The 15,499-nt window shown below is 50.0% G+C and overlaps 1 protein-coding gene across 1 annotated transcript in view; it reads right to left on the bottom strand.

The window, feature by feature from the left end:
- The window catches only part of NIM1K (NIM1 serine/threonine protein kinase), a 34,745-nt gene that overhangs the window by 6,555 nt on the left and 12,691 nt on the right, over window positions 1-15,499 (bottom strand). The window contains exon 2 of the mRNA XM_081089412.1: window positions 8,056-8,980. Within this exon, the coding sequence (XP_080945538.1) occupies window positions 8,056-8,353 (298 nt within the window). The 5' untranslated portion in view covers window positions 8,354-8,980. The remainder of the gene's footprint in view (window positions 1-8,055; window positions 8,981-15,499) is intronic.

The following is a 15,499-nucleotide window of genomic DNA, read 5'->3' as shown; positions in this document are numbered from 1 at the left end:
GTGGTTCAGTTACCTATATCACGGTATACTATGCAGCTATCAACATAATGACATGAAAAGATGTGTAATAAGCATGTCTAACATAACATAGTCAATACTATGAGCAGTGATCTCCTCAACTCCAAACCTGCTCCTCTTACAGTCTTCTCAATTTCAGTAAATGGAAATGCTATTTTTGCCATTGTGCAGACAAGAGCCTTGAGCATTTCACTCTTCTTATCATGCCATTTTCAGTCTATCAGCAAATCCTAGTATGTCTACTTTCTAAATAGCCCTAACCGGTTTGGCTCAGTGGATAGAGCGTCGACCTGCAGACTGAAGGGTCCCAGGTTTAATTCTGGTCAAGGGCATGTACCTTGGTTGCGGGCACATCCCCAGTAGGGGGTGTGCAGGAGGCAGCTGATCGATATTTCTCTCTCATCGATGTTTCTAACTCTCTATCCCTCTCCCTTCCTCTCTGTAAAAAATTCAATAAAATATATTTTAAAAAATAAAATAAAATAAATAGAGCCAGCACCCAACCACTCCTCGGCCTCGCAGGGTACCGTCCTGGTCCAAGGCACCGTTCTCTCTTGCCTGGATTATTGCAGTAGGCTCCTAACTGATCTCTCCTTTTCTGCCTTTGACCCCTTGCAATCTATTTTCAACAGAGAACCAGGGTGATCCTCTTAAAGCAGCGGTTCTCAACCTGTGGGTCGCGACCCCTTTGGCGGTCGAACAACCCTTTCACAGGGGTCACCTAAGACCATCCTGCATATCAGATATTTACATTATGATTCATAACAGTAGCAACATTACAGTGATGAAGTAGCAACGAAAATAATTTTTTGGTTGGGTCACAACATGAGGAACTGTATTTAAAGGGCCAGAAGGTTGAAAAACCACTGTCTTAAAGCAAAAGGCAGATCATCTCTTGTCTCTGCTCCTGCCAAGGCTCTGGTTTCACTCATAGGAAAAGCCAAAGTCCTTACGAGGACATATTGGCCCCACACGATCTGGTCCCTGCTGTTCTCTATTCTCATCCCCCTTGGCTGTTTCTAGAGTACAGCAGTCACACTCCTGCCCTGGCGCTCTGATGCTTGCTATTCTCTCTGCCTGACCACTTTCCCTCATATGCATCCATGACCAGATCCCTTATTTCTTCTTTCTGTTCAATGATCACCTCCCTCAGTAAGGCTGTCCCTGGCCAACTTACCTCTAAAGCTGCAGCTCTCGGTGCTCCTTCTCATCACTACATAACACAATGATATTTGACTGACTGGCTTCTGTCTGTCTCTCCCCACTAGACCATAAGCTCCATACACCAGAGATTATTGTCTATTTTGTTCATTTCGGTATCCCCAGCCCCTAGAAGAGAACCTGCTACCCCATAGATGCTCAACAGATATTTGTTGAATGAATGATCTCATGCAGTCCTCACAAGAACACAGGGAAAGCATTAGCCTAACAGTATACACACAATTTTGGGTCTTGCTTTTTCATTTATTGTTGGTCCAATGCATCTTCCGCGTTGCCACTCACTCTTCATTGTCATGATTGTTAATGGCTCCGTAACTTCACATCCAATGTGTATGTTTTAGCTTACTTGACTATTCCTAATGTTGTTGGATTATAGAAATGATTCCAAGTCCTTTGCACTATAAATAACGCCACAATGAACATTTTTTGGGGTTATTGTATTTCAAATGTTGGGCTTATTTTTAGGATGGATTCACAAGTCACTTACTATTTTTAAAATAAGAACACATGATTTTTAATTGCTGGGTTTTTTCTTAATGTTTTCAAGAGGAGGGATCACCTTTTAAAAAATCAGTGGGTCTTCTGTATTAAGCTTTAGTAGAGACTGAGTTAGTTCCCTGTCGGGTCCTCCTAGGAGATTACAGTGTAGAGAACCTCCCAGAGAGTACTGCCCTGCATTGCTCCCTCTAATATCTCTTCCCCACCAATACTACATTTTCATGAGAAGTTAGTATGCCAACAATTCAGCAAACATTTGTTGAATGCTTATCCTATATAATAAAAGGCTAATATGCAAATAGACTGAATGGTGGAATGACCAGTTGCTATGATGTGCACTGACCACCAGGGGGCAGATGCTCAATGCAGGAGCTGCCCCGTGGTGGTCAGTGCACTCCCACAGGGGGAGTGCCATTCAGCCAGAAGCAGGGCTCACAGCTAGTGAGCGCAGCAGTGGTGGAGGGAGCCTCTCACGCCTCCATGGCAGTGCTTAGGCCTGTGGGGAGCGGGCCTAAGCCATCAGTTGGACATCCCTTGAGGGCTCCCAGACTGCGAGAGGGTGCAGGCAGGGCTGAGAGACACCCCCTCTCCCCCACCGAGTGCACGAATTTCATGCACTGGGCCTCTAGTTACTTACAATGCATGTGGGGGAACTCCAAGGATCAATATGATACAAGATCTGGCACCAAGGAGCTTGTGACCAGGACACCCAAGACTTTTAGCATACCATGGATTTGTTAAGCTCCAAATCTTGATTTTTCATCCAGACGTTCCCTTGCGCTCCAAGATGGCTCCTGGACTGATTACTTCATGAATTCCACGTGCCTCCAAGTCAGTGCCTCCAAATCTTTACTGTCAAACCCATTTGTTCTCCTGTGTTCGCTATTGACTGCTAACTATCAAAGCCAGGGACCTGGGAGTCCTCCCCAATTCCTCCTGCCCCTTGTCTCCCCCACCCTCCCCCCTCCAGTCAACAACAAGGTTCTCCAATATTCTAAAACTTTTCTCAAATGCATCCCCTTTGCTCCAATCTCATTGCCACTTCCTGAGTTGGGATGGACATCATCATTCATCTGGACCATTAGAGTAACATTTTATTCTGACTTCCCTGAGTCTTGTCACACCCCAACTTCAAGTTCACCTTCCTCACTGAAATCAAATTCTATTCATCCCTTGTATTAACTGCTTGCTTTAAGCTCTTCAATGGCTCCCTGATACCAAAATGGCAAAATCCAGATACGCACGAAGGCTCTCCATGATCTAGCCCTGCCTGCATCGCCCACATTGGTGGTGCATCGCAGGCTCCAGCCTCACTGAGCTGCTTTCAAACCTACAAATACTCGCCAGACCGGCTCACGCCTCCATGAGCTTGACAGCTTCTCTCTGCCTGGAATCCCCTTATCCCTGTGACTTGGATAATTTCTCCTCAAACCTCAACACCCAATCCCAGCCTTTCCTGGTCAACTGACCCTTTCCTGACACCCTCAGGGACAGCTGAGCACACCCTTTGTACCTTACCGGGTGACATCACTTACTGATTGTTTCCTGTCTGTCTCCATTACATAGTGTGGGTCTCTATCAGGCTAGAATGTACCTCATTCATCTCTGTTAAAGGCCCAGAGTGAAGTGTGGGTACGGGAGAGTTTATTATATTTTTGAAAAGAGGAATAAGTGAACTGATAAATAAATAAATTGAGAGAGAGGAGAAGAAAGCGTTCAGGAAACTTGAGACTAGAGTAGCGAGAGGAAGACCAGGGGAGAAGAGGTCAGGAAGGGCACACAGAGAAAGGGACAGACACCGCCGCCTCCTTCACTGTTCTCTGTGGCAACAGATGGGACATAAAATATTCAGAAGCCGAGCGCATCATCTCGTTTGAGAAATTTCTAATCAGCCTGATTCTAATCATGATGGCTTCAGGCACCCTATCAGCTTGCAAGGCCCGGGGGAACCTGAGCTGTTCGCCACAAAAATAAACCCCGGCCAGCAGGGGCCTGGATTGGAGCCTTTTTCTAGAGATTAGAGCAGCTGGCACCGGTTTAAAAACCACTGTCCTAGGAGCTGCCCCACGGGAGCCCTCGGCTATCCCAGGAAAGTCGCCCTTATTTATCTCATCGAGCCCATGTCCACGCTTCTTAGGACACCCGCAACGACCCAGCCAAGTGGGCTTTGTATGGGGACCATACTGATAGGAATGGCAACCCATATTGCCTACTCTGGCGTGGCCTGGCTGTGGGACAGGCATTGAAATTCCCAGCAAGGCTTCCCAAAACACTCGCCAATGAGTCACCTTCCTCTTTTAGACGTACAGCTTTTATTTATTTATTTTTATATTTTATTGATTTTATACAGGAAGGGAGAGGGAGATAGAAACATCAATGATGAGAGAGAATTGCCGTAACCGGTTTGGCTCAGTGGATAGAGCGTCGGCCTGCGGACTGAAGGGTCCCAGGTTCGATTCCGGTCAAAGGCATGTACCTTGGTTGCGGGCACATCCCCAGTGGGGGGTGTGCAGGAGGCAGCTGGTCGATGTTTCTCTCTCATCGATGTTTCTGACTCTCTATCCCTCTCCCTTCCTCTCTGTAAAAAATCAATAAAATACATTAAAAAAAAATGATGAGAGAGAATCATTGATTGGCTGCCTCCTGCATGCCCCACACCGGGGATCGAGAATGCAACCCAGGCATGTGCCCTTGGCTGGAATCAAACCCAGGACCCTTCAGTCCCCAGGCAGATGCTCTATCCACTGAGCCAAACCAGCTAGGGCTAGACGTACAGCTTTTAGAGGAACGTTCCCCCTTTCTTTTCATTCCCGTCCACTCAGACTAGCCAAATGTCCCCTCTCCATTGACAGCCACAGTCTTTTCGCCCTGACTCTCTTTGTCCTCTTTTCATCCTCCTGCCCGAGATTGTTTCCCAGCGCCTGAACAGCCACCTGTGCTCATCGCCTCGCGGGCCTCTGCACCCAGGTTTCCCTTCCTGCCCCCCTTTCAGTTCCACTTATTCTCATTTTCCTACTCTTTCCTCCGCTCGCTCGGGGGGCGGGGGCTCGCTGATGGGTGGAAGCCCAGGAGAGAGGTGGGGCGTGGTGCCAGGACTAGGGCGTAAGGGTTGGGAGGTGAGGCTGGGATTCCTTTCTTCTGTTGCATCGGCCTAATGTGCTCAGTTGGCTGCCGGTGCATTCTCTGGCTTGTCTGAACTTGCTGTTGATCTGATTTCCGCACTGCCTGTGCTTCTGACCTTCCTCCCCTTTGGCACATGGATCCCGTAACCAGAGGGTGACTTGCACCTTTGACAAGAGGGCTGGTTAGCAGTGAGGATCTCATGCCAGTGAGGCCGCCCAAGTGCCCAACTGCACCGCAGGAAAATGCCGTGCTCTCCGCAACTCAGGGACAAGAATGAACTTAATTTAGTGATACCACAGACACCTGAGGAGTCCAAGAAGGAAGTCATGCATAAATACCAGTTGTTGCTTCTCTTTCTCTGGTCCAGCCCACGCTGGAGCCTGTCTACGGAATCAGATGCCGTCTTGTGGCTCCTGTCTCTATGGTGGACATGTCCTGTCACTCTGCTCACCTTCACAGACACACCTGTCTGGACCTTGGGCTCTGTTGAGAGAGTCATGGGGCTGCGGGACCTTAAGGCTGCCGCTAACTTGACACGGGATGCCCTTGACCCCAAGTTGGCCCATCATTGACTGGTTAGTGAGCAATCAGGCAGGGGCAGGCAAAAGCAGGTTAACAATAGTAATAAATAATACAATAATAAAAGACAAAGATGCTAATTGACCGTACCTTCGCTATACCCTAAGCCACGCCCACCCGCCAATCAGAGTGCCTGTATGCAAATTAACCCAACCAAGATGGTGGCTGGCAGCACAGAGCTGGAGCAAGCAGAAGGCTTGGTTGCCCCGGCAATGGAGGAAGCCAAGCTTCACCCCTGCCCTGAGCTGGCTATGGCCTCCGCTCATGGCAGCAAAGTTGCAATTATAGAAGCTAAATAAATCCCAGATACCTGCTTCCAGCCAGCCTCCACTGGGAGCTTGCGTGGCTGGGGGCCGTGGCCAGCCTGCAAACAGCCATCAGCCCCTCACCCAAGATGGCCACACCCTCATGGGATGAGGGTCCCTGCTGGGGGGCTTGGCCAGCCTGCAAACAGCCATCAGCCCCTCACCCAGGCTGGCCACACCCTCATGGGGTGAGGGTCCCAGCTGGGGGGCTTAGCCAGCCCGAAAACGGCCCTCAGCCCCTCACCCAGACTGGCCAGGCACCCCAGTGGGGACCCTCACACTGAAGGGGCTGTGGCCAGCCTGGAAAAAGCCATCAGCCCCTCACCCAGGCTGGCCAGGCACCCCAAAGGGGACCCCTACCCTGAAGGGACTGTGGCCAGCCTGCAAACAGCCATCAGCCCATCACCCAGGCTGGCCAGACACTCCTATATAATAAAAGGGTAATATGCAAACTGACCCTAACAGCAGAATGACTGGGAATGACTGGTCACTATGACACACACTGACCACCAGGGGGCAGATGCTCAATGCAGGAGCTTCCCCCTGGTGGTCAGTGCACTCCCACAGGGGGAGCTCTACTCAGCCACAAGCCAGGCTGACGGCTGCCAGTACAGCGGTGGTGGTGGGAGCCTCTCCCGCCCCTTCAGCAGCACTAAGGATGTCTGACTGCAGCTTAGGCCTGCTCCCTGCTGGCAAGTGGACATCCCCCGAGGGCTCCCGGGCTGCCAGAGGGATGTCTGACCTCCAGCTTAGGCCCAATCCCCCCAGGGAGCGGGCCTAAGCCAGCAGGTGGTCATCCCCCGAGGGGTCCCAGACTGTGAGAGGGCACAGGCCGGGCTGAGGGATGCCCCCCACCCCCCTGAGTGCACAGATTTTTGTGCACCGGGCCTCTAGTGTATGAATAATAATACAAGAATAAACTCTGTGATTCATGTACTCATAACTATAAACCTACTTTTGCCCACCCCTGTGTTCTCTCTCTTTAAAATCTGAGCTGAAATATGTGGATGGAGATGGACAAGAAAGCTGAGAGCGTTCAGTATGTGGCAGTGGGACATGCAACCATCATTCTTGGCCTTGTGCCTTCTGACAACGGGGCAGAGCAGCTCGGGCTGGGGCCTAGGAGAGAACATGTCAGGGCGGACTCTCTGGGAGAGGGCAGAGCGAGCCCATGGGCTTAGGAAGTTGTAAATTGTACAGATCGCAAGGGTTCCTTTTCTGTGTTGTAACTCCCTTTGGTCATGTCCAGGCTTCAGCTCAGCAAGAGGTAAGCGGGGAAGAGCCCACACGGCCAGGCTCTCTGCAGGCCGTCCCCCCCCCCCCCCCGCCCGCCCCGCCCCAGGCCAGCGTGCTGGGCGCTGCTGCACTAGGACCCAGCACGACTGGGACCCAGCAGGGGTGGGCCTTTGGTAGACAGCAGGGAACCCAGCAGCAGTGAGGCCGGTGCAGAGCAGACAGTAAGGAGAGGGCCCGCAGGGAGTGAGCAGCGGTGGTCCTGAGAGCAAAGCCCTTTCCCCAAATGTAACACAAGCAGCAGCCTCGGGCCAGGAGCGCAGACTGGAGGTCTCCGGCCGTTCTGCAGCATTGGTATTGACGCACAGATACAAACGGGAGGCATACACAAAAGCTTGGACTGTGAGTTGCCCTGGAACCAAGCCACACTCCATGTCAGCAGGACAGAGTCCCCACAGTGTTGTTTTGTTAATCCTCACCTGCAAGTATTTTTCCATCGCTTTTTCAGAGAGAATGGAAGGGCCAAAGGGAGGGAGAGAGGGAGGGGGAGAGAGAGAGAGAGAGAGAGAGAGAGAGAGAGAGAGAGAGAGAGAGAGAGAGAGAGAGACATCGAGACATCGTGAAAGAGACACATCGACTGGTTGCCTCCTGCACTCATCCTTGAGGAGAGGGGACCGGCGGGGAGTGAGCCCACAACCCAGGTACATGCCCTTGCCCAAGAATCAAACCTGTGAACCTCCATCACGTGGGCAGAGGCCGGCCAGGGCCCCACAGTGTTTGAGCGAATTCATTCACAGGGTGTAGGGGGAGAGTGTTTGGGGTCAGAATCATCCAAGGTTGAACTGCTGAGGCCACATGTAACTTCTGTGGGTCTCAGTGTCCCTATCTATAAAGCGGAAACAGAAACATTGTCCTCACCCCTTACCGTGAAAATTAACTGAAATAACAGAGGGCAGGGCTCAGGTGACAACTGTCCCTGGCTTCCCGGCCCTGGGCTCCTGGCCCCGCCCCGCACTGGGCCCCGCCCCGCCCCGGGCCCGGCCCCGCCCCCACGGGGCGCCTGGGGCGCAGGCCCTACCTTTGGTCAGGGAGTGAATCCCCAGCTTGACTTGGGAGAAGTTCCCGCTGCCGATTTCCCCGCGGATGCGGTAGAAGCCGATCCGCTTCCCCAGCGTGATCTCTCTCACCACCTTCTCGTCCTGGGACATGTCCCGGGTCAGCTTCTCGAAGGGAGTCAGCTGGCGCGCCTGCCCCTCGGCCTCCTCCTGGCTGCACTCCGTGGGGCAGCCACTCTCCACGCTGTCCCGCCGGTCCCACCGGGCGCAGTGCGGGCTCACCAGGCCGCCGCCATCCACGCACACTGCTGTCATCGTCATGGCACCGCAGCAGCTCCCGTCTCCATCTCAGCCAGGAGGCGCGGCCAGCGGCAGGTTGGGAGGCGCAGAAGAGGCCCCTTGGGTGGGCGAGGGGCGTTAGGGACCGCCAGGGCCCCAGCCCATCAGAGCCGGCCTGCAGGAGGCAGCGGAGCCCGCAGAGCTTCCCCGGAGGCCCTCACCTTCCTGTGCTGGACTTCCAGCTCTCAGTGTGCAGGGGGGGCGCACGTCCTTGCACTGCTGTCACCCCCTGTCCGGCTGCAGGAACTTCCTGGCCGCAGTGCAGCCTGATGCTCTGTGCTAGGCGCTGGTCCTGGGACCACGGTCCGGTTTGCTATTTCCTTTGAGGGTCAGAGGATCTATCACTGTGGAGGCCCCGGGGGCCCCGGCTGCTGGCGCTCAGCTCTGACCTCCCTCATTTCACGAGGCTCTTGCCGGCAGGTCGCAGGGCCCGAGACCTAATCATCTGGAGCCCCAGAAAGAAGAAAGCTGCCAACAGCCTTCCGGCCGGGGCGGGCGGTCGGCGAGTGGAGGATTAAGTCCTGCTATGTCACTTTAGCCGGCCTTTATTTAGATGAGCCTTCCCCTAAGCCGAGAGCTGTCTCAAAAATTTGGCAGGTGCTGTTCGCCCTAAGAACAGAGAGGGAGAAAATGTATTAGCGAGGCGAATGAACTACACAGGGTGGGTGACGAGTAGGGGGTCTGCTCTGTAAGCGCGGACCTGAGAGCACTATGCGAATTTCAGCTCTGATGCAGGCCAGCGGTAAATGCCCGATTACATGTGACTTAGCAAGAGGAAAAGCTATGTGCACCCGCTCCTCTGGCCTCCTTTTAGAAAAGCCCTCACGGCCGGCAAACACTTCTAGCAAAACAGGTTTTCCATTTTGTGATGTTTAGGAAAATATGCATGTTGCTTTGGGTTGCTTTATTTTATTTTATTTTTAAAAATATTTTTAAAATTGATTTTAGAGAAGAAGGGAGAGGGAGAGAGAGAGAGAAACATCAGTGATGAGAGGGAGTCATTGATCGGCTGCCTCCTGCACGCTCCACACTGGGGATGGAGCCCACAACCCGGGCCTGTGCCCTGATCGGAACTGAACTGTGATCTCCTGGTTGACAGGCTGACACTCAACCACTGAGCCACGCCAGCCGGGAGCTTTGAGTTGCTTTAAAACCAGATTTTTAAAATTATAATAGGACAGTCATGATGATAAAGATGTTCTGTTAACATCCGTTTTCAAAAGCTCTTACATTGATTCAAATAAAAATGTTATGCTTCCAATGTGGTCTCAGTTGTAGGTTCTCCTACAACATTTTCTATGTTTTTTGCTCCTACTCGTTCTTCCTGTTGTCATTCTATGCCAAAGGCTAAATGTCCTCCTCGTCTTATTTCCTGGGTATTTTTGGTCAGGTGTCCGCCTTCCGGCCCAGCGGCTCATTTTGAAGGTGCAGGAGCAGAGGGTGGAAATCCGTGGCATCCTCCGTGAGAGGAAGCACTGCCCGCTAGACCGCCCTCCTGACCTGCTTTCCTGCGCCCTCCGGGAGGAAAGACTCACTTCCTCCCTGAGCCCCCAGGGCACTTGGTGCATTTCCCACAATGTCTCGTCTCCATGAAGGTGGGGACTGTAGGCCCTGCTGCCCCCTGTCTCCCTCCGCTCGCACGGGGCCTGCAGACAGAAAGTGCCGCTAACGGGGTATGGAACTTGATTTTTGGATTTGGGCATTGCCTTGGAAACGTGAATCTCCACTTCTGTTGATGACATCACATTGCTACGGTGAGTACAGGACTGCCTAAGGCACCTGCCCCTCACACTCCTGTCTCCCAGAGCTCGGCACCGTGCCAGGCACTTAGTCAATAAAGGTCCATGATGAAGGGATGCATTAACTTAGAATTCACTGACTATTACATTAGGCAGGATTTAGTAGAGGCAAGTGCCTTTATGTATCAACTAATGACACGCCCCCAACATTGGCTTGAATTCTTTCAGAAGGCTGATTTCAGTCCCCATTCTCCCCGCCACCCACCCCGCACCCCGGCCGGGGCCACCTTCTACTCCATCAGGATTCCCGTCCCCACTTCTGCGCAGATGAAAGCCAAGTTGGAATCCCACCTCCACACTGAGAATTGCTACAGGACTGAATGCAAGAGACAGAAAAGCCAAGTGCCCCCCAACCTTGCCTCTTCCAAAGGCTCAGGTGTCCCCAGGCACTCCGGGCTCACGCCTCCTGGAACCTGGTCTCTGGCCCCCATGTGGTGCTTGCCCAGGACTTTCCTCTGCTCCCCTCCCCTCCCCCTCCTGATTTGGGCTCTATATCTTCAACTCCATTCAGGCCTGCGATTGAGAATCAGGTTTTGGATTTGCTGATTAACTTCAGATTCCAATTGCACACGGAGGGGTCAGACTCAGCTGCCAAGTGTGGTTGGATTACACGCACCCGCAAATTACATTTCCTGCACAATGGCTTTGAAAAAATCCCGTCTTGCCTTAATGACCAGGAGACAGTTAATCTGGCCGATGAGAAGGAGGATTTTACAATTTTAAAACATTGCTGTGGGTTTGTATTGAGGAAGATTTGTAAGTTGAGACAGGTTGCCAGCTAACTGGGGGAAAATTGAACCTCTACCTCCTGCCAAGAAAAATGCCAACTAGATCACCTAAATAAAAGCAAATTAAATGAAACCATAAAATACTAGGAAAAAAACCCCGATTTTTTCATGACCGCGGAGGTCATAAAAGAGATCATTAATTTGACTACATAAAATGGTAACTTTCTGTTTTCCAAAGGAAAGCACTAATGAAACAAGATCAGTGGTAAACTGGTAGGAACCCTTTCCAGCATGTGTGATAGACAAAGGGCTAATTTCCTAGATAAAGAATTTTCACAAATCGATAAGCAAAAACACCAATATCTTAAAAATTATAAAGAATGTGAGCAGACATTTCACAGAAAGTACAGATGACTCTATACTATATAAAAAGATGCTCAATCTCAATTGCAAAAAAAAAAAAAAACACACATAAATCAGGGAGCAAATCCATAAATTAGACACTGAAATTAGATTTTTCTACAAATAAAGTTGGAAACTACAAAAAAATGTGATAATGCACTGGTCACAGAGGGTTTGGGGAAACTCGTTGTTCCTAAGAGTCAGAATTCCTACAGCTGCCTGGAGGGCCATGGGCTGTAACAGCCAATGAAGCACAAGTGTCCATATCCTTTGCCAGGAATTTCGCTTCTAGAATGTATTTTCTCTGCATGCAGGGAGCTTCCAGTCAGATTGCACTCAGAATGAATGTCCCGTCCAGAGGCACCATGTACCTGAGCAAAGGCTCCAAGATTAAAGAAAGGTATGCATACAACCAAAATAATAACAACCAAAAGGCACTTGAAGGAAACACCAATGCAGGAAACAGGAGGCAAAGATAAGATATTGCATCCATAAAACCAGAATAAAATGAGAGAAAGCAAGAAAGAGTTCTCTTGGAAATTGAAATTGAAGAATTGTAAAAAAAAAAAAAAAAAAAAAAAAAAATTCTAGAAGAGATAAACAATAGTGAAAAAAGACAAGACAACCAGCTGATCGATTCCGAAAGTCCAGCACCTAATTATTAGACTTTCTAGTGACACTCCGGCCCGCCCAGTAAAGTAAGACACATGGTTTCTGTTGAACTTGACCTGCCGACAAACCTCAGAAATGTCAGGAAACTATGGGTTCTCACAAACTCCATTAGAATAAGAAGAGTAGATGGAAAAAACCTTCACGGAAAAGATAAATCATGGTTGCGTGTGTAAATACTCATTTTCACTTTGCAAAACGTGTTTTTCCTTCTGAATATGTTTCTTAGATGTGGGTGAATAGAAATCCTGATTATGGGCTGTGGGGTTGCTATAAATAGTTTATATTTTTATTACTTTCTAATTACATCATGTTGAAAAGCAAGCAAGCAATGGAAATGACAACATACCGAATCACAGATAACATCTCCCTTTCTTTGATGCAACTGGGGTTTGCTGTCATTTCGCCTTTTGCCCTTTCGATGATTTTGACTAATGTTTATGGACATTAACGAGAGCCCAAATAGGAACCCAAATAGCCAAAACTATGGGCCCCGCCATTGCAGATCAGACCTCTGGTGAAGGCGGAATGTCCTTCATTATTAACTTACTGTGGCAGCACAGCAATGCATCAAACAAGATCAAAGAGCACAGAGCTGGCGTGGTAATTTATTTTCTTGACTTGCAATCCACTGTGAAGATAATATCAAAGAAAACCATCTCGCCTTTGTTGTCTTTGTCCGAGTTTAAATGACAAAACTTCTGGGCAAGGCTCTCGGGCACCCGGGCACCGTGGCACCGTGGCAAAAGAAGGCAATGACAGCCAAACCCTCTCCCACCGGTGCGCCTCAGGGGAATGACTACCAAACACGCTTCATTTGAAAATCGAGTTTTACCATTTAACAATCTTGTGCAACGCCTCGGCTTTTGGCCTTGGCTCTTTGTTTCTCACCGCACATGTCAAGATCCCCGCGGGTGGAGGAGGGCGCAGCTGGGAAATTTGGGAGCAAATGGAAAATCAGGGTGAACCGGTTGTGCCTTGTGATGAACAGCAGCGCTGCTCCTGGGTCCTGCTTGTTCCTCCTGATCTCACGGGCTGCTTTCCTGGCCACTCGGCCGGTCGCCCTCGTTCCATTGACCACCCATAGCCAGTCCACCCCGCCCGATAGGCTGACATCAGCTCTTCCCACAGGAATTCTCCCACACTTGAGGCTCCCTTGATGGTCAAGGTCACTGACTCGAGCACCGAGGTGGGCCGTGCAGGGGCTTAGTACAGCGTCCACGCCACTAATGACGAAGAGGCCCACGCCCAGTTGCAGCCAGCGTGGCCATGCGGCAATGCCGGCTTACTTTTGCCGGCCTTTCAATTCTTTAAAAGCAACTGGAAATCAAGATACTTTGGATGAGCTCTTCCAAGTTGTAGATGGTGGATCGAATGTTTTGAAACATTGTATGGTCCCGTGAACTGAGCCATCGGGCCAGATTTGGCCCTCAGGCTGCCAATTTGCAGGCTGCTCTCGGTTTTCTAGGTACGTCATCAGGATAAAAGGGGAGGGCGGCCACAGGGCCATCGTGAAATATATGCTGGACAGGTGCATATTATCCCACTCTTAGGGTTTTGCATCAGCACCGTACAGTATTGCCGTGTTTAAAGCACACGCAAGTAAACAATTTGTTTGTTTGTTTGTTTGTCTCATTGTTCTCCAAGTTTGGGTAACCATCGAATTCATTCTCACAGGAATGAATTCTTTCTGTTATTGGCATTTTTCTTACCACTCGGACCTCAGAGTTATACAAAGCTGTAACGTACTCAGCTGCACAGAAGGGAATTGCGGATTGAATCACAAGCAGGTGGCGCTGAGCAGAAAACAAAATGTGTTCTTCCTCAGAAATCACTCTCCTAGAAAATACCGTGAGGGAACAATGCTTGCCCATTGGCAGCGCGTGCTTTACTTGTAGGAGGCTGAAAATGACTGCAAGTCAAAGCAGAAACTGCTCTCTTGCTGCCTGTAACTTTCTTCAGCGCCAATGTCCCGGGCTCACTACGAACAGCGTCCGGGTGATGGCCTTAAGGATGTTAGAAAATACTTTCTTTCCATTTGAGCAGAACTCGGGAAAGTCTTGCAGCAGGAGGCTGGAGGCTGGTCACCGAGGAGGAAAAGCAGTTGCAGAACAAAGGCTCTCACTTCGACTATCACAAGAAGTTCAAGTGGAACTTGAAACCTTTGTGAAGAGCCTCCCGTGCCTCCTAAGTGATGCCTTCACGCGGGAGACGCAGCACATCTGAGGGTTCTTAAATACTTGCCCAGCCCTGGCTGGTTTGGCTCAGTGGATAGAGCATCGGCCTGCGGACTGAAGGGTTCCAGGTTTGATTCCGGTCAAGGGCATGTGCCTTGGTTGCAGGCACATCTCCAGTAGGGAGTGTGCAAGAGGCAGCTGATTGATGTTTCTCTCCCATTGATGTTTCTAACTCTCTATCCCTCTCCCTTCCTCTCTGTAAAAAAATCAATAAAATATATTTTTAAAAAAAAATACTTGCCCAGCGGTGGAGGAAAGCGAGGGGTGCTGGTGGCGGGCGACAGGAGAGAAGTTATTCGCTACAGAAAAAGGAGCGAGTGTCAGCGCGCAATGGCAGTCTGAACGAACAGGATAGAGATATTTTTTAAAAAATATATCTTCGTAGATACGCACATTTAATATGTAACAGAGCTAGCATTTTAAACCACCGGCAAAACAGAGATGATTTGGTAGACCACGCGTGCCAGGACTGAACCAAGAGGCGGCTTAGGTAGACTTCAGCTCCCCGCCATCTCAAAGTCTCCACCAGATCCCCTACTTTGATATAAATTATTCATATTTTTTAAGTTAATGTAAGGTGTCAGGCAAATGAACAGGGAGGCTCATGCTTTTCCAGCAATATTACTACCCCAATATTGGGTGTTAGGACCCATGCATATATATGTCTGTGTTTATTTGTATATTCATAGAAAAAGGTTTGGGAGAGTATGGAGTTGTGAGAATTTTTATTCCTTTACAAGTTATGGGTACATGACACGACTTTGAGAAACTCTGCTTTTCAGGGAGATTCTCCCAAATTAAACCACACATGGGGGGCACGGGCAGTAAGGACGGATTCAGAGTCAGAACGAGGTTAGAGTTTTGCTTTCACACTAAATGCCAGTGTGGCCGTAAGCAAGGCCCTCCCCATCTCTGGGCTGTGTCTCCACTGGCAAGTGAGAGCGGTGGACACCATGATGTGTACAGATCCTGCCAGCCCTGGCCTCTGAGATTCTCTACTCAACAGTGGAGGGTGGATTCCAAAATGTCATGAAAAAAACCCACAAGAAAACAAAACACAAACCCTTCTGAAGTTCAAGTATCACATTGCCCCCTTCTGGACCTTTCTAGTGTCCACATGCACGAGGTTATTAACCCGCAAGCCCTCATGGGCATGCTGAAATATGACAGCCCTGTTCCTTCCCCCTCACAATTTAGAAAGCCAGGTTTGAGGTTTTCTAATAGAAGGATTAGAAGACAACCCAGGAAAGGGGAAAGGAAAAAGGGTGCCAAAGGTCTAGGGGTCGACATGGA

This window comes from Myotis nattereri (assembly GCF_964212035.1).
Source record: "Myotis nattereri genome assembly, chromosome: 4".
In the NCBI taxonomy this organism is placed as follows: Eukaryota; Metazoa; Chordata; class Mammalia; order Chiroptera; family Vespertilionidae; genus Myotis; species Myotis nattereri.
The sequence above is the reverse complement of the archived record's forward strand: the minus strand, read 5'-3'. Positions and strand labels throughout refer to the sequence as shown.